General features: G+C 44.1%; 4 protein-coding genes across 6 annotated transcripts; 2 read left to right on the top strand and 2 right to left on the bottom strand.

Annotated features, from left to right (window-relative positions):
• Positions 1 to 504: 504 nt before the first annotated feature.
• On the top strand, positions 505 to 6731 carry LOC308142334 (uncharacterized protein; the record flags this gene model as incomplete). The annotated part of the gene is made up of 12 exons (XM_080512682.1): positions 505 to 566; positions 669 to 839; positions 910 to 1015; positions 2750 to 2863; positions 4378 to 4573; positions 4639 to 4764; positions 4877 to 5064; positions 5188 to 5384; positions 5473 to 5564; positions 5642 to 5696; positions 6211 to 6308; positions 6390 to 6731. The coding sequence occupies 12 exons, from the start codon at positions 505 to 507 to the stop codon at positions 6608 to 6610; spliced, it is 1626 nt and encodes a 541-aa protein (XP_080368808.1). The 3' UTR covers positions 6611 to 6731.
• Positions 6732 to 6839: 108 nt separating this feature from the next.
• Positions 6840 to 10087, bottom strand: gstz1 (glutathione S-transferase zeta 1). 2 transcript variants are annotated; one of them, XM_080512781.1, is made up of 9 exons: positions 9898 to 10087; positions 9447 to 9498; positions 9290 to 9357; positions 8119 to 8199; positions 7922 to 8047; positions 7762 to 7837; positions 7619 to 7671; positions 7475 to 7524; positions 6840 to 7022 (listed from the first exon to the last, which is right to left on the bottom strand). In XM_080512781.1, exons 1-9 carry the CDS (start codon positions 9925 to 9927, stop codon positions 6896 to 6898), a joined length of 663 nt encoding a protein of 220 aa, XP_080368907.1. In that variant the 5' UTR covers positions 9928 to 10087; the 3' UTR covers positions 6840 to 6895. The 2 variants fall into 2 exon arrangements, with proteins under 2 accessions (XP_080368907.1, XP_080368908.1); XM_080512782.1 differs by lacking the exon at positions 9898 to 10087 and adding an exon at positions 9589 to 9701.
• A 241-nt stretch (positions 10088 to 10328) lies between these two features.
• On the top strand, positions 10329 to 17902 carry aldh6a1 (aldehyde dehydrogenase 6 family, member A1). 2 transcript variants are annotated; one of them, XM_080512962.1, is made up of 12 exons: positions 10329 to 10440; positions 10920 to 10961; positions 11071 to 11145; positions 12295 to 12456; positions 12621 to 12699; positions 13900 to 14202; positions 14909 to 15030; positions 15351 to 15540; positions 16045 to 16226; positions 16318 to 16497; positions 17366 to 17464; positions 17556 to 17902. In XM_080512962.1, exons 1-12 carry the CDS (start codon positions 10402 to 10404, stop codon positions 17658 to 17660), a joined length of 1578 nt encoding a protein of 525 aa, XP_080369088.1. In that variant the 5' UTR covers positions 10329 to 10401; the 3' UTR covers positions 17661 to 17902. The 2 variants fall into 2 exon arrangements, with proteins under 2 accessions (XP_080369088.1, XP_080369089.1); XM_080512963.1 differs by having other exon boundaries at positions 14909 to 15034; positions 15355 to 15540.
• Positions 17903 to 18510: 608 nt separating this feature from the next.
• On the bottom strand, positions 18511 to 27238 carry LOC308142333 (basal body-orientation factor 1-like; the record flags this gene model as incomplete). The annotated part of the gene is made up of 9 exons (XM_080512681.1): positions 18511 to 18643; positions 19444 to 19548; positions 19727 to 20217; positions 20773 to 20917; positions 21496 to 21575; positions 22943 to 23023; positions 23112 to 23192; positions 26868 to 27120; positions 27195 to 27238. 9 exons carry the CDS (start codon positions 27236 to 27238, stop codon positions 18583 to 18585), a joined length of 1341 nt encoding a protein of 446 aa, XP_080368807.1. The 3' UTR covers positions 18511 to 18582.
• Between the last annotated feature and the right edge of the window lie 749 nt (positions 27239 to 27987).

Here is a 27987-nt window from a genome sequence, read left to right as displayed (position 1 = left end):
GATTACGGGTGGGGTTTTTTTTTTAGGCTTTAACAGAATGAAGCAGCTCACTGTTCATGGCAGCTTAACTGATGTCTCAGCATTGTGTTGTGTCCACTACTCTGAAGAAAATAGTTTAAAAAAATGTATGTTTTCTTTGAGATTTGGACCATTTGCCTGGCGGTTTGTCAGGCCGGTGTGGAGCCTCTTGCAGTCTGGTTTAAGTCCACCGGCCTTATGTTTGACCCCTCTGATCGAGTTGAACTTCATATAAAACCATATGAATTGAGTGACATCTATTTACTTACCGAATCTACACTCACGAGCACACCATCATAGATATAACTTAATAAATATCTATTTATCTATTTAAATTGTTAAATTCTGCAGGAAACTGTTCATCAACAAACAAAACGACCAACAAAAGGTTTTTTTTTTTTTTTTTTTAATGAAACCGTCCTCCTCACCTGTGCGCGCCTTTAAATTGGCCTGTCTCGTGCGCTCCCACGTGTTCCAAAACGCAACATGGGGAAACTCAACTTTTACGCACTGTGGTCTCTGTGTGACGCGCCGCGTCAGTTCAGCAGGTTCGTTGGTTTTTCGTAATAGACCCATTTTTTTTTTTTTTTTTTATAAAACATTGTCTTTAACTTTGAAATCGACATTGAAAACGTGACCCCCATCCACAGGAAATCTAACCGAGGCTGCTTCCAAGTGCACGTGCCGCTGCCGCTGCCCTCCCAGCTGGTGATCTTTGGCCTTGGAGACTGGACCTGCGGCGGGATGACCATCTCCGTGGAGGTCCTGGTCAGCGCAGATGTACCGGCCCAGAGGATTGGAACCCTCACCTCACAAGTCCGGTACGTGACGGAGACATTTTAAAAGACGAGAAGACGGCGTGAAGTGACGCTTTTTGTTTTACGCGCTCAGGTGTCTCACCTGGGAGGGAGACTGGGACTCTGACGTCATCACGGCGGCTGCGCACAGAGGCAGGAGAGGAGTCTATGGGAAGATCTTACTCGCAGTGTGTGGACAGGTACGGGGGTTAAAAAAACAAAATCTGATCCTCTCCAGCCAATAGATAAAAAAACAAACAGAAGTGGAAGTGTGATGTGGATCGAGTTAAATCCACAGGATGCACCAGTCAGTAGTCACTAAATAGGGATGGACAAAAGATGTTTCCATGAAAGAAGGGTCAATAATTCTAAATTAAGAAAAAATTTCACTGGAATATTTAAAAAAATGCTTAGTGACACATCTGCCTGCTGACGTTTCAAATAATAATGACTTTTTTGCATGTCTTTGAAAGTGTAGACATTTTTCTTATGTTTTATGTGTCCCTGTTTTTGTTTTTGAAACTGTCTTGGCCAGGACACTTGGAAAAAGAGATGTTAAACTCAATTAGGGTTTTTTGGTAACAGTAAAGGACAAAAAAAATAGAGCATTTATTGTAATGTTTGTTTTTCTGCTGTTATTAGTCTCTGTTAAACCTCTTTCACGTTAAAATTGAATATAACATATTTACCCTGACTTTTTATCTTTCAATTCTATTTTATTACATCCTGTATGGATGTATCCTTCTGGGATTATTAAAGAATCGTATTCTATTCTAAATAATTTCAATTGAAAGCCTGGTGTGACGAAATCAGAAGCACAACAATGAGGAAAGTTACTAAAACAGCTGGTGAGAGAGAGAGAGAGAGAGAGAGAGAGAGAGAGAGAGAGAGAGAGAGAGAGAGAGAGAGAGAGAGAGAGAGAGAGAGAGAGAGAGAGAGAGAGAGAGAGAGAGAGAGAGAGAGAGAGAGAGAGAGAGAGAGAGAGAGAGAGAGAGAGAGAGAGAGAGAGAGAGAGAGAGAGAGAGAGAGAGAGAGAGAGAGAGAGAGAGAGAGAGAGAGAGAGAGAGAGAGAGAGAGAGAGAGAGAGAGAGAGAGAGAGAGAGAGAGAGAGAGCTGTGATGAGGATGAACAATTCTCAAAGCACATAATCACAAAATATATGAACAGAATACAACATGACTGCATGAGCATTGGATAACATTGTGCCTTGAAATAAACACAAGTATTAGTTACATTAAAGCTGCATGTTTTTAGATGAGCTTGTGACGTAATAATGTATTGCGATGTTTCTGAAACCCTTCAGAGATGATGCCGTGTTTGGGATTTGTACTTTCAAATAACGGCGCTCTTTCTCTTCTTGAACCCAATTTTAATCTGATGCAAGTCCACCATGTTTGTGTTTTCGCCTTGGGGTCTGCTCGCACAGCTCGAAAGCGCTATACAAGAGAAATCCATTTACCATTTATCGGATACTCAGTAGATCACATACATACATTGTACTTAACTTACTAAAATAACATTTTAAAAAAGCGTCGGTACAACGACACAGAAACACTAATTCATCACACTAATGTGAGTTATTGTCACTTCCGCTCCTAGTCATTGTCCTCTATGATTATTGACATTTCCTACTGTTTATGTTTGAACTTTTCTTCTCTTGAGGTCTTGGCTGAATGGAGTCTGTTGTTGATGCGTTTGTCTTGTCGTTTCATGCGGTGGCTCGTGACCGGGCCTCAGGAAACGCCCCGCGTCCTGAGCAGCACCCCGTCACTTCAAAGGAAGTCTTTGTTTCCGGAGCCTGACAACGTGACCCATCTCTCCAGCATGATGCTCCATAGCACTGTGAATGAGGCGGTGAGATCAGCTGGCCCAAAACTGGACTGCGTTTAAATGTTCACGTTGCTGCAAATGCTTTTATTGTGAAATCCTCGCAGGCAACGCCCAGCTTCTCACACCTGGGCGAAAGTGTTTGCAGTGCTGAGGTCCAGGTGAATAAAAGCAACGCCAGTGAAAACGCAGTGGAGCGTAAACCCAGAGTTTGGCCCACGGTGAGCGTCACTATTCAAGATGTCTCCACTGTCCACTTCATTTAGTCATCATGTCATAGAATCTGCCTTAGCAAAGATCTTAATTTGAAGTTTTGTCCAGTTCAGAGTTGATAATCTAACCTAAATATTAAAAATGCACTAATTTATTGAACTACAATCTCAAACTGAAGGTTTACTTCAAAGCTCTGCAACCTCATTTGTTACATATTGACCATTTGAAATGAGGAAAACCCTGAAGTAAACCTTTTTATATCCATCAGCCAGCCAGAGAACTGTGACTCTGACAGGTGAGGTCACACTACTGAGGTTACATTGATTAAAAGTAATTGGATTAAATGCCAACCCAATTAAATTTGCACCATATAAACTCTTCAATCTGATTATATTTGCGCCACTGAAATGAGTCGCGTCACATTTTGGTTCATATAAACCGGCACAACGTTCCCATGACTTTACTCAGTGTTCAAAGCAAAAACGCAGCGCGTCGGGAAAATGTTCACATCTAATATACGTTTTATAAGAAATATAAGCGCAATATGAATTCTTACTCATCCACAGTGGCTCTTCAGAGTAATGTTGATAAAAGGCTGTCACAAACGACAAGTCAACATTTTTTTTTTGCTCACATTTGATGTGTTGGGAGCTAAAAGAAATTGAGTGTGGCGATAAACTAATGTGAGCAGACGGCATCAGAGCCTCTCTCAAGCTGCAGCTCATGTGAGGTTTGTTTTTTCCTCCGACGTGGTCAGTGGCGAGCACAAGTGGTCCAAGGAGAGCAAGACAATGACGCTGCAACAAGGTCATTGACGCACACTTTCCTCCAAGTATTGGAACAACAAGACCAGTTCCTTTTGTGAATCACCGGAGACATTTTTTGGTTTAAGATCGAAAGATAAATATGAGACAAGAGTTAAACATTTCCTGGCCAAGATGCAAACCACTCCCATCAGCGGTGATGAAGCAGAAGGCCAGACAGGAATTTGAAAAGCAGTTCAGAGAAGAGTCAGAAACGTTGTGGAGCACGGTTGAGACCAGGATTGAGCTCAGGACCTGGTTATGATCCGAAGCTTTACGAGGCAGGAGACTGAATCTTTTGATCTTAAACTGATGTGTCTTTAGTAAACAACAACAAACCAGAAGAGTTGGCCTCGTCGTTCCAATACCAGGAGGAAGGTGTACATTGTTTGATGGAGACTCCTCGTTCCAGGACTTAAAGCTTGTGCTGCAAAACGGCACCAGCAGAGCTTTATGAGTCAGAGCTGCAGAGCCTTCCAAATATCAGGCTGGTGATTTTAATTGGTGTATTGGTGTATGCTTTTACCATTTAAGCCCAAACTGTACTTGATATTTGCGTTGTTGAAAAATAAGACAGGCAGAAATGTTGGATTTCCAACCTGTCCTGACTTGACGAACCTAGAACCTTTTTCTTTCAAACACAAACCCTTAGAACTTCATAATTCATTGGAAAGTCATTGTGAAAGTCGTCCACGCTGACCTGTCGTGTGCCCTGCAAGGACAAGACCCCCAAACGCACGGTCATCGGAAAGCTCGGCCACCTGACGTGGAGCGTGGAGGAGGTGGAGGACGTGGAGGACGTGGACGGTCTGTCCGAGGACGCGGGCCAAGCGTCCACCCCCAAGAGGAGGAGACTGTCCAGGCTGAACAGCTGGGAGGACATGGCCGCGCACGTCAAGACTGACCACAGAGAAGGTATCGCCCGCCGTGGTCACGTCTGAACACGCGTACAGGTTTTTGAAACCAGAACTGGTGGTCAGTTTCAGTGTGTCCGTCAAAGCGGTGGAGCCACGCAATGTGTCTGACCGACCCCGACACCGCCGTCCTGGTCGGCGGGGAGACGGACAGAGGCCGCTGCAAAGACGTCCTGTGGAAGCTGGAGCTGGGTCTGTACACTTCTACTGTTATATACTGAAGATCATAAAGGAGAATCTCGGATATCATTTTAAATCCTGCGGATTGAAAATGTTTCCTGATTTTTTATTTTATTTTTTTAAGACAATGACTTCTGGTTCCCGATACACTCCTCTGCTCCTGAACCTGAACCGCTGTGCGCCCGAGGACACACCGCGACCTACGACCCCGACTCCAAGACCGTCTACGTTTACGGCGGCCTGAGGGCGGGTCAGCACTCCAGCGAGCTGTACGTCCTCGACACTCTGACCTGGAAGTGGAGGCTTGTCACTGTGGGTTTGTTGAAGGCCACGCACACGTTCCTCTGACCCGTTTGTGAGAAATACTCACATTTCTGGCTTTATTTGTGGATTTCCTTTTTTTTCTTTCTTCTTCTTCTCCCCCTCACCCCTAAGGCGAAGGGGAAAGTTCCGAATTTGACGTATCACTCTGCGGCCTTTTACAAGAAAGAGCTTTTTGTATTTGGTGGCGTCCAGCCGAGTCACTCTTCAGGGGAGGAGACCTGCAGGAATGCTCTGTACATCTTCAACCCGGAGTTCCAGCTCTGGTATCAGCCAATCGTGGAAGGAGACCGGCCTCTGCCTCGATTTGGGTCGGACCGCCCGCCCGTGGCAACCCCTATGCACTACACCACGCCGTCCTGGCTTTAACTCGTACTAACCCAGCTCTTCATTGAACAGGCACTCGGCAACACTTCTGTCTGATAAAATGATCATATTCGGTGGACGGAAGACGGCCACCTACCTGAACGACGTCCACGTCTTAGATCTGGGTGAGAGGAAGATTCAAGCTCGTGTTCAGTGGCGATGCGGCGTCCCCAGTTTGATTTATTTTCCTCTCCGACTGAAGGATTCATGGAGTACACAGCTGTGAAGTGTGGAAACATGCCGCCACTGCCTCGAGGGTGAGTACAGAGCTGATCAGCCTTGATGGATGTCGCCTTTTAGTGTTTTGTGTCTCAAAAATCAGAGACTGGTTAGTTTCTTTCCTCCAAACCAGGGCGGTCAAACATGTGGCCAGTGGGTCAAAATCAGCCCGCAAGGTGCCCCAATTGTTTGGTTTTCATCACTTATTACCATGAGAAAGCAACTTTAAAGCTTAAATTTGAACATTTTTATGGCACTATTTTACCTGAAATATGTCAGAACCTCACATTTTGAATTTGTTGAACTAAAAATATTCTTTTAAAATGTTATATTAACGTTCAAAAATCCATATCCCGAAATATCAGATGTTTTTCTTGTGTTTTCCACAACAGGAGGCCACAAAATCTCCAAATTCTTTGAAACGTTTTACTTTAGCCATTATGAGTGAAGAAACGGTCATATTTTATAGAATAGTCCTATTTCTTTGTGTACATTTCACGCACGTATGCAGTGGGGAGACCATTGCACATTGAAGTTTGTCCATGTTGCCAGATTTCACGCTGCACTCCCAGTTTCAGACAACAGGGTTTTGATCAGTGGGGGTTGCAGTGCGATCGGAGCGCTGCAGGATGTGCACGTCTTCAACACCGGTGAGCGAGAGCTGGTCTTCTCTGCAGCGTTTCTTGGAGATGGACCCCATCTTTTACCTTTCAGCCTCGTTTCTCCTTCAGACACCAACACGTGGAGTTCAGTGGAGTCTGCACTGCTCTGCCGGAAGCCTCGCGCCGGACACAGCATGATAAGCCTGGGCTGCGTGGCGGGAACGGACACCGAGAAGCACGGACGGCGTGGAAACGCTACGCTCCAGTGCAGCCTGCTGGTGTTCGGGGGCTCCGACTGCTGCGGTTCCTTCTATGACGACACCATCAAGTGCAAAGTGGAGATTCCTTGACGGGAGATGTATTTATTTATTTCTTTTGTAGGAATAATAGTGTTTTTGTCACTGGTCTTCATTGCACAGTCTCAAAAGTCACGGGAGGCAGCGTGTGAACGGAGAGGTTTTCCACTTTGCTTGACGAATCTCTGATCTGTACGTTTTACACATTATGTGCTTCAGCGCCTGTCATGACATTAAATAATTGCTAATAAACATTTCTTTAAGTAAAAACCAAACCAGGAACTGCTTCAGGAGCTTTTTATTCCACACTTTCCGCAGAATGGTGCCGAGGTGGTGGTTTCATGGCCGCAGGTCAGCGGGTGTGTCCGGTTGGCAGGACGGGTGGCTCACCCTGAAGGCTTCGTGCTCCAGCAACGTCTCATTTAGCCGCTTGATTGTTGGATACTTTTCCATTTCCACTTTAAACCTGTTGAGGTGAAAACAGTCAGGCCGAACTTTTTACATGGAGATAAATGGAAAGCTTGAGCACTTGTCAATGTTGAGGACAATTTAAAAATTCAAATAGGCCTGCTATTGTTATAGCCGTTACACCAAAACTTGTTTTACTTTCACTGTTGGACATAAAACGGTTTCACGATACATATTTTAAGGGTGATTTCTAAATATTGGAAGAACAATTTGAGGAAAAGCCCCTGACCCTCTGCGTTTTCTTAAAGTGATCGCATAGAAAGCAATTATATAGAAGTCATGCGACTATGGAACCTTTAGAGAAAAGAGGAATAAAAATCTATTCTGTATTAAACATTTGATTACAATTAGAGTGACAAGTTGTCCTTGTGGTTATAAATTACAATGTGCTACAAAACATGAACCAGTGGTGATCACACTGAAGTTTCTGTGAAACATTTGACTCCATACCTCTCTGCATTGTAGACTTGAGGGACCAGGCAGATGTCTGCCATGGAGATCTGAGATAAAGCAGTCGATGAGTGGAAAGCTCGGCTGGATTCAACCCACTTCCTCTTTTTTGTCTATTTTTCATATGCAAGTTTGTGTTCTTACCTCATCACCAACACAATACTTTCCTGCCGTCTCCTTCAGAATCGGCTCCAGAGCTGCATAAAGGCAAAACGTGCACATCAGTAATTCAAGTTCAGCTGATAATGGAACATACGGCTGTGTTGAAACCATGAGCTTCCACTCACCCTGAAAGCCACGGTCAATGAAATGCTGAGACCATTGCACCTTTTCAGCTCCAATTTTCTGGATCACATGTAAATTCTGAAATGTAGAGGGATTAATATTATTATTATCATTGTGAAGACACTGATCTTGAGCCCTACATACTGGATGTGTTCGGCTCACCTGCAGAGGCTGTATCCCCGAGGCGATGATGTCGCTTATCGCCCGGGCCTGGGCGCGTTTCCTGGGGTCGGCCGGAAGAAGACGAGGTCCTGGCCTGGTCTCGTCCACGTACTGGATCACCGCCAGCTGGGTCAGGAAAAGCAGCGTCAGTATCACTCCGCATGATGACTTGCAAGGGAGGGAAGATTTGGACTTACTGACTGAGTGAGGGTGATGCCGTCAATTTCCACAGCAGGCACTTGTCGCATCGGGTTTAATGTTTTGTACTTTTCTGTATGCTGAGTCGGACGGAGAAGCTTTGTTGTTAGATGACGACATGAATGACTTGATTATTTTGAACAACGATATAACATCTTCCTCGTATTACAGCATTAAGCTGGCAGCTAAAATAACCCTTATTCACACGTGTAAAATGAACCACCCCGAACTTTATAACTATTATAATCACTATAACTATCTATTTATCTTTTCTTATCTACAGTGGCCGCATAATGAGATAGAGCTTATCCTAATCGAAAAGAGAGAAAAGATCAATTTACACCCAGAAGTGTGCAAAGCCAACATGAATCATGCACAAAGTAACTTCATCATCTGAAGGTGGCCAAGCAGCAGCAGAATGGCACTTTATATTCCTGAATAATGGATACAAACAAGCAGCTTCACGAGACACCTTTAGTTTCTACACTCTCCTGCAGTTACACCAGACTGTATGACTGAATGAAACATCACAAAACTGTCAAATTAATTTTAGCTGATGAGCAACATTACGGCCCAGATTGGTCATAATGGAGCTGAAGCAGTAAAACAAACAAAAAACAAACCTACTACAGTCATTGCTGCCATCTGCTGCTCAGTTCAGGTTCTCTGTGTGTGTGGACAATAACGTTTACTTTCCCTTGTCACTTTTACTCGGTCACACAGGCCAGATTGGACCTCTGCTGGGCTGTTTAGAGCCACAGGATCATATGTTTGACATCAGTGACATCTGCCATGTTAAATCCTAGAGACTGTGGCTTTAACATGAGCCACCATGAGACAAAATCTCAACAATATGATGGAGCTTTATGATTGACATTACTGTGTCTGTAGTTTTGTTTCTACCAAATGTCTTTTGTCTAATATCAGTGATATTGATATATGACATATGTGGCTACCCGTCATTCTAATATTCCCTCAGCGTTACCCGTTTACTGTGCTGACTGCAGCTTTGCATTTGGACAAGTTGTACCATGAGATTCTGTTTTTCCAATTGGTCTTTGCTTTTGCACAATATTAAATTATTTGACGTTTGATCAATATCAAACAACATCATATAAATAACATGCAACGTGATGATTTGTCCTTGTTCTCCAGATGTGCATGCTGTACCTGCTGACCTCCTTCCTGGATCAGATTGACTGGGATCTGGTCATATTCAACGCCCTTGAGAGCAAAAGCTGGGGCACAGAGCGAAACTGTCATCTCTCTGGTATCACACGAATTGAAGAAGCAGCAGAGTGGAGGAACCTCGTGTGAAGCGACTCACCGATGCGAACCCTCCAGGAGCAGGAGCTTCTGAAGTATCCATGAAGTACAGGCTGAAAGTGGAAAACAAAAACAAAACAGAGAAGTGTGAGTCACTTTAAAAACATCCCAGCTCTCTTTTGCAACCCAGTGGTTTAGTTCACCTTGGTTTGAGAGGCCATTGCTTTCTGGCTGATTGTTCTCTCTGCTGCACTGAATCAACTGTTGCAAACTTTGTTTCTAGCCAATGGGTTGTGATCCTAAACCCCCTCCTCCCTACTCTTTGGCCCATGACTAAGCACCATTTTGGCTTCATATGGTTCACATTATCCAACACACACACACACACACACACACACACACACACACACACACACACACACACACACACACACACACACACACACACACACACACACACACACACACACACACACACACACACACACACACACACACAGTTCAAACAGTACCTTGGAGAGGCAAACTATGGACATGTGCATTGTTGTGGCTGTGATAACCTTGTCAGGTTTATTCAGACGAAATGCTCTCGCACATTGCACAGCTAATTCCTCTTGTCCTCCACAGCAAGTTCGTAAAAGTGGCTCTTTAAAGGAGACTGAACACGCTGGAAAGTTGTTTTGTTTTCACGGAGCTACGCCACATTACATAACTTCCTGGTATTAAATTAGAAGGCGGGACGATATTCTGTTCTACCAATGGGGAGCCGAGTTTCGGAGTGAAGGCGGGTTTAATCGCATCTATCGGTTTGTGTTTGGACAGCACTCACCTCGCTCTAACCAATCAGGTTGCGTTATTCATGGGAGTGCGATCGCTGAACCAATCAGCGTTCCGGGGTTGTTTAGAGCCCGCCCCCAGGCACTACATCAGTCAGGGACTGAGCTGGAGCTGTCTGGCCGCCGTCCTCCCTGCAGAGTCAAATCAGGTCGTCCCAGCAAATCACACACGACTCCAGCATGGCCTCAACCGCATTAAAATCAGTGCTGCGGACGAAGGTAAGAAATCACATTGTTTCAAGGTTGTTTACATGCCCGTGTGTCACTTTTGTAGTGATCTGGTGTTTGTTTACAAAGTGTCATGTGCTGCAGGATTAATGTGGTTCACCCCCCCCCCCCTTCATTCCTCACAGATTTCTTCAACTCAACGTGCTTCTTCTTTTCAGAGATATGCAGATGACCTGCCTGTACTCTGCTTTATAAAGCACAACTCCTTTTGATTGTTAACATGAAACAAGTTGTAGTGATGTGGTTCATTGTTCAAGCACATTTCAATGCACCTGCAGGCTGGACTGGATTCATGCTTTCAGTTAACCTCAGGAAGTTTGACTTTGTCCCCTTCACTGAGTTGCTCATTAATCTTGTTGCAGCAGGTTGCAGCTAGGAGCATCCGCCTGTGTGATTTTAATGTTTGGCAGGATATGTAAACTTTATTTAAAAAAAAAAAAATCTAATTTAATTCATTGTTTCTTTATCAGGTCCCATTTAAAGTTGGCCGCATGTGCTACTCCTCCACAGTGGTGAGTGTGAAACAAAGCAATCAGCAACCTGGCTGTCAGGTCAGATTCATGTCATAAAAAGATAACTTATGTAGTAAAAATGTACATATGTTGTGTTATTTCTCCACAGCCGACTACTAAACTATTCATTGATGGCAAATTTGTTGAATCAAAGTCTTCAGAATGGCTGGATATTCACAATCCTGTAAGTATTTAATCATGCCTGGTTAAGATTATACATTATACAGAAACTGGTCCAGAAGCTGGAGCTTCATTAACTTTGGAGTTGCTCAACCTGTTGCATAATGTGGATCAACTGGTGCAACCTGGTCTTTGAGGTAATTCATTATATGGATATTGACCTTGAGATTAATTACAAGTGGAAAAATTGTGCCAAAAACCTTTAAGACCAATGTTACAGACAAATATATTGCTATAATAAACACCAGGAATGTTAATAATATGAGCAATGATAGTTATAATAACAAAAACTAAATATAGTATATAAATACAAATGGGAAATTTTAGTGTTTGCTTATATTATATTATTGGTACAAACGTACTAATGTACAAATGTTTAATCTACACGTATTTATGAGAATTTGTAATATGTTGTGTATACTTGTTTCAATGATTAAATAATTGTTACATCTTGTATTTGATTTGTCAACAATGTTCGGCAAAATAAGTGTGTAATTCCAGCCTAAACCCTTTCAGTCTGTAAAATTGTCAACCAATTGATGAAAAACTGCTCTTGCTTATTTTATTTTGTTGACCACTGACCAAAGAAATAAAAGAATAAATGTTAGATATTTTGTATGAGGAGATTCCTTGTCTTGTTTTCAGTGTTGAAAGTAACTACTTATAATCACATCATGTAATTATCTTGTATTTCTTTTAGTGCTATTTGCAGCATGTAATCTACTGAACAGTCTGTCAGTACAGATTGCACACACAGATGTAATTATGAAACAAACCTTTTCATCTGCTTTTTGCAGCCAGTACTGTATTTTTTTTATCATGAAAAAACTAAAATTTTTCAAAATAGTTTTGTTGAATATGATGTAGTTTTTTTAAATGTGTCTGCAATATATCCCTTGAGAGCATATATTGTAATTATGTCTATTGAGCTCAATGCTTTCTTTGAGCAATGCAATAAAACAGCTAATGACTGTAATTAAGTACAATTTCAGTATTCATTCTACCTCTTATTTAATTCTAAATTGGACAAAAACTATAAGTCAACAAAAGCAGAATTGGTTGGTTTTTATTTTTGGTAATTCCAAAACATTAGGCAGGACGTTTGTGTAACTCCTCTCACCGTGGTGACTGGTGTTTTGTTGCCCCGCTGCAGGCCACCAATGAAGTGATTGCTCGCGTACCCAAAGCCACTCAGGAGGAGATGCAGGCGGCTGTGGACTCGTGCTCCAGAGCCTTCCACCCCTGGTCTGAGACGTCCATCTTGGCTCGGCAGCAGGTGTTTCTGCGCTATCAGCAGCTTATCAAGGACAATATTGTGAGTTTAAGGGTCAGGCGGTGTAAAGTACCATAAAGTACTTTATGTTCACCTTGGCTTCTTCTTCAGCATGCAGCATTTCCTCTACTCACACATTACAGCACAATAGTTTTCATTTGGTTATAAATATATCATTCTGATGTGAACATGTTTGTGTGTTTTAGAAAGAGCTGGCGAAGTCGATCACTCTGGAACAGGGCAAGACCCTCGCAGATGCAGAGGGAGATGTGTTCAGAGGATTGCGTAAGTTGACCTGAATGTACAGAACTCCTTTTCAAAGGGCCTCTCCTGGCTAAATATTTGCAGTGTTGTGTGTTGTTTTTCCTCTGTCGTTGTGAGGAATGTTAATAAGTTATGACATATCTCTATATAGGAACAGAACAGTGAGATGCCACATCAATGGGTGTTTAATGATTACTCGAATCCCATTCATTGAACTTAATATACAATAAAATCTAAACCCTTACCAAGGGTATTGGTCAGTCTTGTTATGTTATATTTATTTTACCCATGTCAAGTACAACTAGACATGATTCTTAAAAAAGAAATTGGTTGAATGCTAGACTTCCCAATGTTTTTCATAATATGCCTTAATATTGTAAAGAGCCACTGAGGTTTATAAGGAAAAAAAAATACAATACAACTCTTCTCCATTGGTTTTGCTTTCAAATCTATTTGATTTTTATTTGCTCTACAATTTATTTTTATTTTTCATAGAATGTACTGTAGTATCTCTCTATATATTTAGTCTGATTGGGAATTCTTCTAAAGAAACCTGGGAAAAAATAATTATGACCTTCCCCCCAGACCTTTCCTTCAGCTTTTCTCCCCCCAAAGCTCTCTGGCGCCCCCCACTGGAGGCTTGCTCCACACTTTGACAACCTGCATTGGTTTCACCACATGACACGTCTATTATTATAAATCCTGCATCTCGTCTGTCCAGTCAGAGAAAAATGTCTGATTTATAAGTAAACACAACAGTTTGTGGACGTCTTGGTAAGAACCAACGTATTGTGTTGTGTGATGTTCTCAGAAGAGCACATAACACAACAGAAGCCCAGAATTGAACAGCAGACATCAGTATTACCTGTAGGAAAGCGAGAACGTCACTGAAATCACATCAGCAGGAGCTTCATTCTATGTGGGTCAGTTTGTGGAAACATACATGCTGAAGCCTGCAGGAATGATGCTGATAATGCAACAACAGGCTCACTCTGAGAGAAACTCTTGACGGATAAGATTTCCGATTGTGCTGATTTATCTGAAAACATCTGGCTGAGTTCACCTCCCTTAAAATCTGAACATCATTAGTCCTCATCAACATAAACTAACCTGAAGCTTTTCTGAACTTGAAGGCTTCCAGACATAGAATGACTGCCTCTATCTCTGAATGCGGTTATAAATTATTACAGTGTGTGTGTGTGTGTGTGTGTGCGTGTACAGAGGTTGTGGAGCACACCTGCAGCATCACCTCTCTGATGCTGGGCGAAACGCTGCCCTCCATCACCAAAGACATGGACACGTACACCTACCGCCTGCCCATCGGGGTGTGCGCCGGCATCGCCCCCTTTAACTTCCCCGCCATGATCCCCCTGTGGATGTTCCCTATGGGCATGGTGTGTGGGAACACGTACCTGCTGAAGCCTTCGGAGCGCGTGCCAGGCTGCACCATGCTGCTGGCCAAGATGCTGCAGGACGCCGGCGCTCCGGACGGGGCGCTCAACATCATCCACGGACAGCACGACGGTGAGAACTTGAGCCGACGGCTGCTATAGAACACGTTACTGATGATGAATATCCAACTAGTAATTCCAGAACAGAGCAAGGTGCTGCTGTCCGGTTCAGTGTCGAGTCGCTCCACTTTTGTCTGTGATGAAAACGACACTTTTCTGTCAGATACAGCGTTGATTTCAGTCGCGTTGGTCTCCACATGAATCAGTGAGACTTGGCCGTCTGTTTTTTGTTTTTTTTTCGTCTTTGCTCTCCAGATGCAGCATTATAGATGTAAGGAGGACGACACAAGTCCTGCAGTAATGGAGATGCTCAGACAGTCATTCAAACCCGCTCAAATCCTAATGCTGGCCAATTTTCTGCTTCTAACTCGTCTACTAAGAAGACAATTGTATATCTTGAAAACTAACAAGTGCCACGATGAAGCAATAATCAGCTATATTTATAGATTTTTTTTACTTTATGGCAGATTTGTCGCATCCCTAAACTACGAATAATCCGTTTAGACTTGTTGAGAGTAACTGTTAATGAGATTAATGCTTTCAGAAAAAGTAGCAGGTTTTAATTTAAAATGTTGTTTTCAGTACTGCTGTGAGACTAAAATTATTTACGCTGTTAAACACCAGAAATTTTCACATTTCCTGTCACTCTTCACTCATATAATACCTTCATTTTTTGCAAGCAAGTTTTAAACCAAGTTAAAACTCTTTGTCTTCCACAGCTGTGAATTTCATCTGTGACAATCCGGCGATCAAGGCAATCAGCTTCGTTGGTTCCAATCAAGCCGGAGAGTATATCTATGAGAGGGGATCTAAAAATGGCAAGAGGGTCCAGTCCAACATGGCAAGTACCTGATGAAAACACACGTGTTCTAAACGTCCACTAGGTGGCGGCCTTTACCAGAAGATCTTTGTGCCAAGTGCACCAGAGGAGGGTGCAGAACTGTATTTCTGTTGAAAGCAGGGCTGTAATTGGTCTTTAATTCCGACTTGTGTCCATCAGTCCTCTCCCACGAGCTACAAGTGTGGAACAGGTTCACCACGTAAAATTTGCAGGTTGTTTGCTCATGATTGCCCGATATTACACGCCTGCTGGTGACTAACCAGTGGCTGTGATGTGGAGATCAAACGGGGGCAAGGCTAACCACTTTCTGTGCCCTGCAGGGAGCCAAGAACCATGGTGTGGTGATGCCTGACGCCAACAAGGAGAACACTCTGAACCAGCTGGTGGGTGCAGCGTTCGGGGCGGCGGGACAGCGCTGCATGGCTTTGTCCACCGCCATTTTGGTGGGCGAGGCCCGGAGCTGGCTGCCGGAGCTGGTGCAGCGTGCCAAGGGCCTGCGCGTGAATGCAGGTGCCACACCCCGTGACCCCGCCCCTCACCCTCTGTCCCCTCCGGTGCCCGTTTCACACCCCCCCCTCCCCCAAAAAGGCCTTTAGTTTAATCGCCGCGCGGCCACCCACGCCGCCCTAACCTCACCTCTCGCCTCATGCCCGGCTGTAACTTGACATTGGAGTCAGCTGGAGAAAGAGGGCTTGTTGAGTCAGCCATGCTGCAAATTTGTGGCCAAATCTGCGGCTCGGGCCTAAATGGCGGTTTAGAGCATCAGATCCCTTTGAGAAGGGAAGTGGATGTGAAGTCAAATGGAGAACGATTTTCCCCTGTTTAAAGTTGATATGGGGCTTAATTTGCGCAGCGCACAGGAAACCCACAAGTATCCATTTTGGAGGGAGTGCCTCGGGGTGCCCCTCGGCCCCGGCTCGCATGGTTGCGGCCGAGGAATTTTCTGAATGTCAGTGCCCGTAATGTGCCATGGCATGTAACCTTATAACTGGTTGTTTTGGGGGGCCCTCCTAGGAGACCAGCCCGGAGCCGACGTGGGGCCCCTGATCTCCCCTCAGGCGAGGGACCGAGTCTGCAGTCTGATCCAGAGCGGCCTGGACGAGGGAGCGAAGGTGCTGCTGGACGGCCGGAACGTGAAGGTCAAGGGCTACGAGAACGGCAACTTTGTGGGGCCGACCATCATCGGCAACGTCACGGTACGCGTGAACACTTTGAACCGGTGTGACTTCTGTGTGCGTGCAAAACATGATGTAGCCCTGCTCGTCCTTATCTGTTGTGCTGCTGCAGCCCAACATGAAGTGCTACACGGAGGAGATCTTCGGGCCCGTGCTGGTCGTCCTGGAGGCAGACACTCTGGACGAGGCCATAAGTTTGGTCAACAGCAACCCCTATGGCAACGGCACAGCGATCTTCACCACAAATGGCGCCACTGCACGCAAATACACTCACGAGGTGGACGTGGGCCAGGTGAGCGGCGGCAGCCTCCAAATGTCTTCCTCTGTTTTGGGAGAAAAGGAGGCGTTCACAACACTCTGTCATGTCCAACACCGCATCTCGAGCGGGCTGCACAACATTACATTTCTGCTAGAAAACCTTCGCGTGCATAATGTAAAAAAACAAAAACAATTATTTTTCCATGTCAAGTAGACCCTTGTTTGCTTGTGTCCCTAATATACACATCCTGGGCAACCCCCTTCCCTCCACTTCCCTGCCAGTCACGGCTCCAAATAACTATAGCAAACATGAATCTGTTTAATGAAAACAGGGGGTCGTAGGAAAAAAAAAAAAAATTCCAGGTGGTGTTCAGGAAGGGGAAATCTTAAATTAAATCTCAAAAGGGATTCCGAGGGGTTGTGTTCAACGGTTAAGCATAGATTTGGGCAGCCTGTTTGTTTGCCTGCGGAGCCTGGTTATGCCCTGTGTTTGCTGTTCACATGTCGGGGAATGCTGTGCAGGCCATGTGCTCTGTGCTGTGCTCCGCTCCAAACCTCCACGCAACAAACATCCAGCCCCCCCCCCTCATACACAATTGCCAAAAGGCGTTAGTGTGTCCAAACTTATTCTTGCTGTTTCAAACACTACACCGATGATGCTTCTTCTGTCTCTCAGACAAAGTGTTTCATTTAGTTTGTTTTTCTTTCCCAGAGGGGTATTCTCGTATTTCTAAACATCGGCTATAAGTTAAACCTGGACCTTTGTTTGTTGCGATCATGCAGGGAGGATGCCATCTCTCGTCAGTCGCATCTTACTGATCCTGGCTGTTTAGGATCTCGGGGGAAGGTTTTCCAAAGCTTACATTGTGGAAATGAATGGGGGAAATACTTGTTTTCTGCAGGTTGGAGTCAACGTTCCCATTCCTGTGCCACTGCCAATGTTTTCCTTCACTGGTTCAAGGGGATCCTTCAGAGGGGACACGAACTTCTATGGAAAACAAGTAAGAATAACAAAAGAACTCAACTGTTACACACAGATTGCCACTGCCAGCTGTTGTGAGATAAATGTTTTTATTTTTTCCTTGTGTCCAGGGCATTCAGTTCTACACACAAATCAAAACTGTAACCTCACAATGGAAAGCCGAGGATGCCACTTTAAAAAGCCCTGCAGTCACCATGCCGACAATGGGACGTTAAAATACTCCATCCAGGTGCAGCTCGTCGGGTCTGAATGACCAGAAAACATCCGTCCACATATCGTTTTGATATATAACCCAGGTGGCAAACAAGCACAACACGATGTTGACTCAAAATATTCACTCAGTGTTGTTTTCTGTCTGAGGAAAAGTCGATATGTCTATATGTGAGGCAATGCCATTGGATCACTGTGATTAAAGTACAACGAAACACAAAAACATTAAAAGCAGCTGGTAGTTTGACTCCGTGTGATTTGTGAAGAAACCAGACTGGGAGTCCTTTCCTTTGGTAGACTGGTGTATGTGCACTGCATATAAGTTAAAACAAGTTAATGTGTGTGACGGTTATAGATAAATATAAGGATCCACTTCAGCTGAGTCTCGCATATGTAATTTGACATCAGACAACGGTTTTGCACAGTTCAGCAGTCACCTAAAATGAGTTGTGACAGAATTCAAACACTCACGTATGAAAGAAAGTACCCGCAACCTATATATATATATATATATACGTGCAGGGTAAGATGCTTCAAATAAACACGGGCAAACATCCTGTATTCTGCTATACTTATGATGCATACAAAGCAGAGGCAAACAATCCACGGTGTAATGTGAACTGTTGGAGGCCATACGACGGTCATGTGATGTGTATATCTGGCAGGCTTGTTTGGGTTTGAGGGCAGGATGGACTCTGGGCGCCTGGGTGCTGATGGTCAACGGAGACAGCGCCAATCTGGAAGACTGTCATCACTGTCATTACGCAACACTCGGAAGGCAACTGTCTTGAGGCATCAGACACGTAGGCAGGCATGTTCTCGCAGCCTCTTGCGCTTCAGTTGGGCATGGAATGTGGCGCCAATAAATGTGCACGGCTTCCTTAATTGCAAGGATGACTTTTTATCCCTGTGCATTCCTTCAGTGTGTCACTCTTCAGGCTGCTCCTCTTCTCTGGAAGCGGGCGAAGCCAGACGCTGGTCGAGTTTCCTATCAAGGGGGGGAAAAAAAATGTGGAGTGTCAGTCAAACTTGGGACCTCACGGTGAAAAGCCTGCGTTGGCTCACTGGTGTCTTTTCAGCTAAGCCCGCCGTTGGTGTTTTAAAGAAGGTTAGCCTGGGTCAGTGCCGTGCACATGGGACAGGGAGCTGCGAACGGAGTCTCTCTAGTTGCCAACTGTTCTGTGTTATTCTGCCGGACTAGGTGCCAGACCACTGTTAACATGAATATACTTCTTCTCCCTGCCTGCCTTACCCCCATACATCCAGATCCCCTGCACACCCCTCGCTGAAAATCATGTTACCAGCTGCTCTCTGACCACAAACGTTCAAAGAACAAAATAAACTGCCAGTGCACGTGAAGAGGGCCCAATGGGCTGAAGGCAAATCGACGTGACCAGATGTTTGTTTCCATGCACACGATTCTGTGGCCGGGCCTATTTTTACTATTGTGCCCAGACTCTTTCTTCATTCTTTTTAAGCAGCTGGATGGAAAAGAAAATTGGTTGAAGCCTAACTGATGTTTTATGGTATCCTCTTCTGCTGAGAAAATGGCTGTTTTAAACATTAAAAAGAGGGAGGAGTCAGCAGGAGCCGAGCCGGAGCGACTTGCACAGCCATACGGCACTTTGTTCTCCTCACTTAATTGACGCAGAAGCTTTGCTTCATTTCGGGGGATTGCGAGTGGACTTTAATGTGCTATCTGAGATGAAGTCTGATGGGTGATGAACAAATGAACCGGCAGAGCTTCACAACGTCATAATAAACACGGTCGCCGGGGCATTTTATTACCTTTCTTTCAGCCCGTTCATTTTCGCAAAGAGAAGCTGAAGCACTTGTTCTTTCTGCTCCCAAGTGAGATCTGAGAGTTTGACTTTGCTGCTCGGAGGATAAATCCTTAAACAGAGGCAGATGGAATCGGGGTCAGCACACTTGTCCAGTAAAAACTGGATTAAGATGAACCACAAGCAGTTTTGTTGAACTGTGAAAAAGTAAATAAGTGGCACTAATAAACGTGACCATGGCACAGGCGGTGATACGAGTCATGGAAAGGCTGAGACGTCGGCCGGCCTACCATGTCGAGGCTGCCTCCATGTCTGAATAGACGGAGTTGGTGCTGTGGGGACTTTTATGGAAGGTGCGGATGGGTGGGAACTTGAGCTTCCCTGCCGTGGCCTCTCTAAACTTCACACGATAATCCTTCATCGCTTCTTTCTTGTACTGCTCCCTGCTGCCGGCGATCTGCTGCCTGACGTGAGCCAGCGCCTCGTGGAAGAACTCCTGCAGCTCACTGTGCTTCTCCTCCACTACGCTCGCCAGCTGCGCGACCCACCCCACTTCCTTCTCGCGCATGGCGAGGACCTTCTGCAGTTTGTCCAGCTCCACCTGGCTGGCCTGGATGACCACCTGGTTGCTTTTCTCCCTCTCCTCTCGCCGCTCGAGTTCTGCAGCTTTGTGCTGGAGCGCCTGCTCCAGGGAGGTCACCTTGCTACTCAGCTCACATTGCTTCTTCTTCTGGGCCTCCGCGTGAGCTGCGTTCTCCTTCACCGTCAACTCAAGCATGTCCTGAGTGAGCAGAGAGGCAAAAGTGAATGACGTGGAGGAATACCTTAACGTTCATGTCAATATACAGCACGGACAGATAATGGATTGTGTCGCAGCCAGCAGCCCGCTCAGCGAACGGCTCAAAGCTCCGATTGACTGTCATCATTAGAGGGAAGACTGATGTGCCCAATATTTATTTTCCTTCGGGAATCGGTGCCAGAAGACGATGAAGGACAAGCCACTGAATTTGAACCCAGACAGCAGTGGAAACTCGCCACAACCACTGACCACTGAGAGGCTGGATAGTAGTCAGGAGGTGGGGAGGGGGGGTGAGGTGGAGGTGGAGGGGGTGGGAGCGGGACCACAAGCAAAATACACAGGGTCAGCACAAGTAAACAACACCAGAGAAGAAAAAAAAAAAAAACTCCACCTGAAATATATCCCGCACAGATCTGACAAGTGTTTCATAACAGAACATGATTGAAAACGACTTTATGGACATGAATGGCCTCTGTCCAAGGACTAATGGAGCTTAATGGTACCGCCGATGTTTACCGTCCTCCGGCTCAAACACACCTTGTCCAGGGCCAGTGCCGTGTTTTCCTCCGCTAAGGAATTTGACAGTCTCTGCAGGTCCTGCGCTTCCTTTTTGTGACACCTCAGTGCGTCGATGAGACGATCGTGCTCCTTGAACGCAGCGTGCAGCGTGGCCTCCAACTGCCTGAGGAGTGGACAAGGACAACAAAAGTCCCACTGAAAATGTTCTTTTTTTTATATAAGTATGTTTAGACTGTTTATTAGCTTTAAATGTTTCAAATAGATCCACGTAGCACTTATCACACTTTCTAACTTGGGGTTCTGTTGGAAAAAACGTTGAATTACCCGCGTAGGAGTGCTCAACATCAAAAGATAACCGACGTACGCTCAAAATCAAATCAATTACCGCCACTATAAGACCAAACCGGCAGGACCACACCAGGATCAATGTTGACGTTTTATGAGCTGTAAAAATAACTAAACAGAGCAGAGCCAGGGCATACATCCTATAGCCTCAAGAGTAATAAACGCTCGGCTCTCTGGGACGGCTGAGGATGTGATCGTTGGCCTGGCTGATGTACACCGTCACAAACGTGACGCACCAGTGTGGTCGAGAAGATAACATGAGTCGTAGTTATATATATATTTATGCACATAAACGCTTGTGTGAATACGTTATTTTCCCTTTTGCGTTCCGCACGACAGCGCGGGCGAGAGTAAAACGGGGGCGCGCTTTCAGAGTGGCGGTAGAAAGATGCTCACGCGGTGGCTTCGCGGTGGTCCAGCTCCACTTCGCCAATCTTCTCGTTACACTGTTCCATCATTTCCTTCACCAGGCGAGCCTGCAGGGAGATTCGTGAAGCAGATTTACTCCCTCCAACCTGCAGTATCGGTGCGAGTTGAACCCTTTCCGACTGTAAGCAAGTCATTTTTAAACAACAGTGGGTCTATTTGTAGCCAAGTACCTTAAGCAGTGCAACAGTAGTTCCACTTGAGGATAAGAGCACAGTACTCTCTGATCAAACACTCAAACAAAAGGCCTCTCAAAGAAACGGCCTCCCCGACACGCTCAGTCAAGCTCCTGTCAACATTTCCCCATCAAAGCTCACAGCCAGTGTCATTAACACGGCTTTTCATTTTCTTCTTAAGGCAACTTCATGACAGTTAATCCCTGAAAGTGCAACAGGACCGATTCATCTCCAATGACTATGTGCTAATATGAATTTTCACTATTGAAAGTAACGTAAATATTAAGTTACACATTAATACTAACACTTTTCAGGACTTTTACTTCTGTACTTCTTTGTCATTGAGGGTCCAAGGCTGGATGTGAACTGTATAACTGAACTCGATAATAAATCAAATGTATAATAACAGCATACTCACACACGATTGCACTGAACAGGTTTATACATGTTCTTCTAACCATTGACATGGTTTGAGTGGGATGTTTATTTTCATATTCATTGCTAAGTTATCCAGTCATCCATCCGTCCATATCCCTTAATGCTGTGCAGGGTCGCGGGACCCTGGAGCAATTAATCTCATATGCATGTTTTTGGACTGTGGGAGGAAACAGGGGGGGGTGATGTTGCTCTCCACTGCTCCACTGAGGACAGATGGTAGTCACAGTACATTAGATGAATGGATTATACTAATTAATAGCCAACATTGTATCCAAATGCATTCTGGGTAGAATAGATCTCCGTGTTTCTTGGGACGACGCCTGGCTATAAAAAGCAGAAGTTGTCCACAATTTGAAAGTAGATCTCAAAGGCTTCATTTGAACCAATAACTTTAGTTAACTGATAAAATTCCAGATTGGTGTTTGTTTCTAAAACGGCGAGTTTTGTATACTTTATTTAGTTTGCTTCTGAAATGTGCTGTGAATGTACATTTTATTTGCGTGTAATGTGAATTGCACCTCTACTATTAATGTTGCTATTAAACACGGGTAAAAAAAAAAAAGAAGAAAAAAAGTCATTTTTGAGATTATTTTAATAGCAGCACCTTTAATTGGAATTGTGTTCAAATCAAGCAGTGTAACTGTAGGAAGATTTCAAACCTCTTCTCATCTCTGGCCAAGTCTCAACTGGAATCTGATGAGTCTTTAAATTACATTTAATCCCCCCCCATTTAATTCCCATCATTTTAGATTATTCACACGGATGGGAGTGTGACTCTTTAAGTGTTGCTTTTCCCGCCGTACCTTTTCTTCAAAGTGTCTCTTCTCCATTTTGTTTAGTTGTTTATTGTGCTCGGCTTCAGCAATAGTCATGTTCTCTTTGGTCTGTAAAAGAAATTAACCATAAGTGTTGTTTACGCCAGAAGATTGCTAAAACTAGAGATAATTGATCTTTTTTTCTTCTTTTGTTTACGTCATTGAGTTCTTGCTCCAGTAGCGCTGCGATCTCCTTCAGCCTGTCCATTTCCTCCCGGGCGGCGCTGATGTCCTCGACCTTCAACATGTTGGAGAAACGGAATTAAAAATATTCAACACATTCTGTAACTGTACAAGTCGGGACCCACAAAGTCATGTGTAACGGCCAAAAATCACAGGCAAAATTCTTTTTTCCCATCAAAGCGGACCCACGGGCACTAATCTGCAGCAAACAAACGGGAGCCGAGATGCCAAATCCCTCAATACGCTACTGTGAAGACGTCTGGGCGAAAAAATGTGACAGAGTGACCAAAAGTCATGAGAGACGAGGAAAACGCTCGGCCACAAACATGTACATGACGACTAAATGAGAGGTTATCAACCATCTGATTACAACTTCAGACCTAATGGTTATTCTTCAGATAACTTTCAGTGTGTTCGCCTGCAGCCGAGCGCCAGCCAACAAGGATTTACACAAGCCGGTTCGCGTCGTCTGCAATTTTCTCCTGGTCGCATCCGTCAAACGGTCTCCAGAAATATCAACCAGTGTGAAGGTTGTCATCTGCCTGCATCTCTCTCTCTCTCTCTCTCTCTCTCTCTCTCGCTCCCTCTCTCTCTCTCGTCTCACTGTGTTGGAAGAATATACACATACTTCCTGCAGACCAATTCAATTTCATCATGGCTTTTGTGAACTAAAGGCACAGATCACGTCAAAACTGGTCAAAGAAAGAGAACACGGTGAGCCGGTAGAATTGCCATGTGGGCCAAGTTGAAATCCCGCCTTCACGACTCCTTCGACTTCAGGGATCCTCTGCGAACGCCTCGGCGTCCCAGCGATCTTTCAGAAGCCTTCATACATTGAGACACACCGTAATGTTCAGGAAGCTCATAGTGGAGTCGTCGTGATGTCACCACGTGCAGTCGCACGCAGGATTCTTCAGGATAACTAAACACATGTGACTCTTGCAGTATGGACGTGTCTGAAAATGGCTTGTTTTGAAGTGGGTCCAGACCAGGCCCTCCTTTGTCATCTTCAGAAGCTTATTGGACGATTTCATCGCCATAGAGTAAAGAGTGAGGAGATGGAAAACAGCTGCCACCGACGCTGCAAAGGTTTAGTTTTGTGTTGTTTTTTTTAAATACGCTTTTTTTTTTTTTTTTTTTGCTTTGAGAAGCAACTTTAATCTGTCATGTAAGTTTAATAGTTTGACCCTAACTATAATAGGCCTCCAGTGCCGGACAGGAGTCCAAATGGGTCCCTTTGGTGTCAATTGTGTAACTTTAAATGGTATTTTAGAGTAAAGAGCTGTGTGACAAGGGGGTATGGTTAACACATCGAGATGAGCAGTGTGACTGCCATTTCTTCACCAAGCGCTTTTAAACTTTTCTTTCTTTTGTGTGTGTGGCCACTGACATGGATCAAAATAACATGTCATCCGGAATGTGAGGCCTTGGTTTTGTTTTTTTTTCCTGGTTTTCTGGTGTTTTTGTTTGTTTTGTTGTTGTTTTTTTATATAATAAAAGTCAACATAATTACAGACCTGGCAGCTGGTGAGCAGGTTCAGGACGAGCACAGTAACTCAAAACAACACCTTGCTCCGCTGTGAACATGCCAGCTGGTGATGTTTTGGAGATAAATCTAAAACGACATGATGCTGTTTTTTGGTTTTTTTTTCTAGTGTTTGTGCATCATCAGAACTCACCAGTTTGCTTTTCTCTTCATGGTGAAGTGCCTCTTGACTTCTGAGGGATTCTTCAAGCATATGAATCTGAAAAAGATGACAGTTTGTTAAAATGTTGAAGGAAATATTTGCTGGTTTGTTGTTTTTTTTTAACAACTTCAGCTCCAAAAGGTTGGATGAATAATCAAACTTAATGCAATCATGTGCAATCTGTCCATCCATCCATCCATCCATCCATCCAATCATCCATCCATCCATCCAATCATCCATCCACCCATCTTTACCAGTTTAACATGTAGTTTTGATAGATGAACATAAACCGTCTTATGTTGCATTTATGAATTTTCAATGACAATTTAGAATGGTAAACATTTCATTACATTTCCAGTGGATTTTGTACCTGATTTTAGAGTTTTCAACCTTCTTCTTCAGCATTTTGGGATAGTTTTGATAGTTGAGCTGTTTTGTGCAGTCTGCCCACCCAATTTTAAATTCTTTTTTTTAGAAATCTTAGTCATTTTGGTTAATTTTAGCTGTACCCCCCCCCCCCCCCATCCCTTGTGGTTTTAGCTATTTTCCCCATTTTATTTATTTTTTTAATAAAAACCCTTTTTAGCCAATAGCTAAAAGTCCTTTTGAAAATGACTTTGTGTGTGTAAATTAAATATAAACAAGATACATTTTTTAAAATTTATGTATAATATTGTGAAAGATCGATGAAGCCACCACAGAAGGACGATGGAGCTGCAGGTTGCTGACCTAAGTGAATCATTATAAAATAACCTCCATCCTTCCGCCATGTACACCCGCCTCGTTCATTTATTTCACCTCTTATAGAATATTTAGATGATTATGAGGATCATTAAAATCAGGTAAGTGATGCAATTGGCTAGAAAAAGAACATTGCAGACAGACTGAGGCTTTCAGACGTACATAAGAGTCGGAATTCTGTAGAAACGGATTCAGGAAGTTTGGAAAAGAGAGACCAGGACTTTTACCTCAGTGAAAACGAAATTCAAGATAAAACAAGATGAGAAGGGCCTGAACTCATTCATGATGAACACAAGTGGAGATGTTGATGATCAGGAGCAAAGCCATCAGTTGTTCCGTTGGTAAAGAGCTGCAATAATCTACTCTGAGGTTGTTAAGCTCCTCCTGCAAGGCTGTTGGTGATGCTTTGCTGGGAAGAGTGAGGCTTCGGTGATATGTTTGGAAGAGGAGCTCCACATTAGGGGTGATATGAGAGACCACAGTTTTAAATCAGCAACTGAAACGGGATATTCAGGAAGACGGGAGAAGCCTTTTGTTCTAACGTCAGCAGTGTCCCGTCTCAGTTACAAAACTCAGTGTTAAAGAAAGGCTGCAGGATGGTGAACGTTGTGTTTCAACCTGTTAAAGATGTGCTGTTCAACATAAGTTCATGATAAAGATGTGTTTGTTCTGTGATGCACCAGCAATAGGAAACTGGATACACTGGTGTAAAAGATAGATGAAATATATTTCACCTTAAATCCTCTTAAATTCCTTCTTTTACTTTTGTTTTTCAGTCACAGCCAAGTCCTTAGAATTTACACAAAGCTTCGCTGACTTTGAAAAAGTACATTATACCAGACTCCAGACATAAATACCACCCTTGAAAGGAATTCTAGTCCTTTTATTGGCTTTTTTGTATAAAGATTGAGGACAAAACACACATCTGATCATGAAGAGCAGCCGATTGCTCAGCTGAAGTGAATAATCAAAAAGCTTCTCCTGTTTCTTCACTTCAAGGCACTCACGATCAGCCAACTATATCATACAACAAATCAACAACACATCATTTAAACCTCTTTTTATCCAACTGCTTTGGACATCTGTTTTTTTGAGCAGTGTTCATTTGTGGGGGGAAAAATCAGTTTCAGTTATATAGCTGCCTCAACGTCGTAGTTTTAATTCTTCCATCCCCCTTTTTTCACATCTGTTGAATACGATTTTTTTTTTTTTTTACCCTAATGGCCCAATTGATGAAACGCATCCCTAATTGGAAACAGCCTGACTGATCCAAATGTAGAATTCAGCTCGTGCTCCGTCACCTTAGTGTCCCTGGACGCCGCCTGCCTCTGCCAGTGTCCCGTCATGTCCAGGACGTCCCGCTCGCTGCGGTACAGCTGGCCGGTGAGCTGCTCGGAGGTCACCGCCAACTGGTGATGCGCCTTCTGGTACTCGGCCAGCGACTGGTTGGTCACCTTCAGCCGCAGCTCCCACAGCGCCGCGTTGTCTTTGGCCTTCTCCGCGTCCGAGTCCTTGTCCGTCTTCGACTCCTGCTTGCCGTCTTTCTTCCCCTTTCTGGGACGAATCCACACAACACGCAGCTCGAGCTTCTCTTTCGCACGCGGCACGCGCGCAAACATGACACTTACCCGGCTTTCACCTTCTTCCCTTTGGACGTTTTTGTCGTCGGCATCGCTGTTGGTCGATAAAAAACAAACAAATAAAAAAAACAAAAAAAAAAAAGAAAAGAAAAGAAGAACTCTTATATTACTCTTAGATAAGAGTTCACGCGATAGGACCTGCGGTCTCTGTGTGTGTTAGGGTCGTTGCCATGGTGACACAGCTGCCCTGTGACTTCCTGTATGGTGCGTTCAGGTGTCAAAAATGAGAGGGGGGAAAACTTCCAACTTCCCACTGGGAAAATACACATGTATCTTGACAATCTGGTAAATTCACACTGCAACAGCTCCAAATAAATGGGAAATGGCTCCACTGGGAGAAAAACACACTGGCCATGACAATCTGATAAAGTCCAACTGCAACAGCTCCAGAAAGTGAGAAATCCTCTCACTGCGAGAGCTTCACATGCATTCTGACAATCTCCTAAATTCCCATTATGACAAAAATCTGAAAAATCTTCCCACCTCCCACTGGGAGAAATCCTGTGTTATGTAATGCAGTGTGCCATCACCATCACTGTACAACTACTATCAAAGTATTGTTTTACAAAAGGGCGAATTACCAATATTAGTATTTTTGAAATGTTATTTAGAATTTAGTATTTTTTACTCATTGTTGAATACATTTTACATCATATAATCTACTTTTGTGTTCTTGTTCTTGTTCTTCTTCTTGTTCTTGTTCTTGTTCTTGTTCTTCATTCTTCGTTCTTCGTTCTTATTTCTAATACTTAGCCGGTATTTAAAGCCAAAACAATTTAAT

This window comes from Blennius ocellaris, assembly GCF_963422515.1.
Source record: "Blennius ocellaris genome assembly, chromosome: 17".
Taxonomy (NCBI): Eukaryota; Metazoa; Chordata; class Actinopteri; order Blenniiformes; family Blenniidae; genus Blennius; species Blennius ocellaris.
This window is presented reverse-complemented; position numbering and strand designations above follow the sequence as displayed.

What these genes read in the sequence shown, in the direction of transcription:
- gstz1 (XM_080512781.1), bottom strand. Translation starts at nt 9,927, where the DNA reads ATGCACATGTCCATAGTTTGCCTCTCCAAG. An exon ending in CCATAGTTTGCCTCTCCAAG is followed by an intron (nt 9,499 to 9,897) that starts GTACTGTTTGAA and finishes TTCCACTTTCAG; the next exon opens with CCTGTACTTCATGGATACTT. An exon ending in CGGGGATACAGCCTCTGCAG is followed by an intron (nt 7,838 to 7,921) that starts GTGAGCCGAACA and finishes TCTACATTTCAG; the next exon opens with AATTTACATGTGATCCAGAA.
- aldh6a1 (XM_080512962.1), top strand. Translation starts at nt 10,402, where the DNA reads ATGGCCTCAACCGCATTAAAATCAGTGCTGCGGACGAAG. An exon ending in CATCCACGGACAGCACGACG is followed by an intron (nt 14,203 to 14,908) that starts GTGAGAACTTGA and finishes TGTCTTCCACAG; the next exon opens with CTGTGAATTTCATCTGTGAC. An exon ending in CGAACTTCTATGGAAAACAA is followed by an intron (nt 17,465 to 17,555) that starts GTAAGAATAACA and finishes CCTTGTGTCCAG; the next exon opens with GGCATTCAGTTCTACACACA.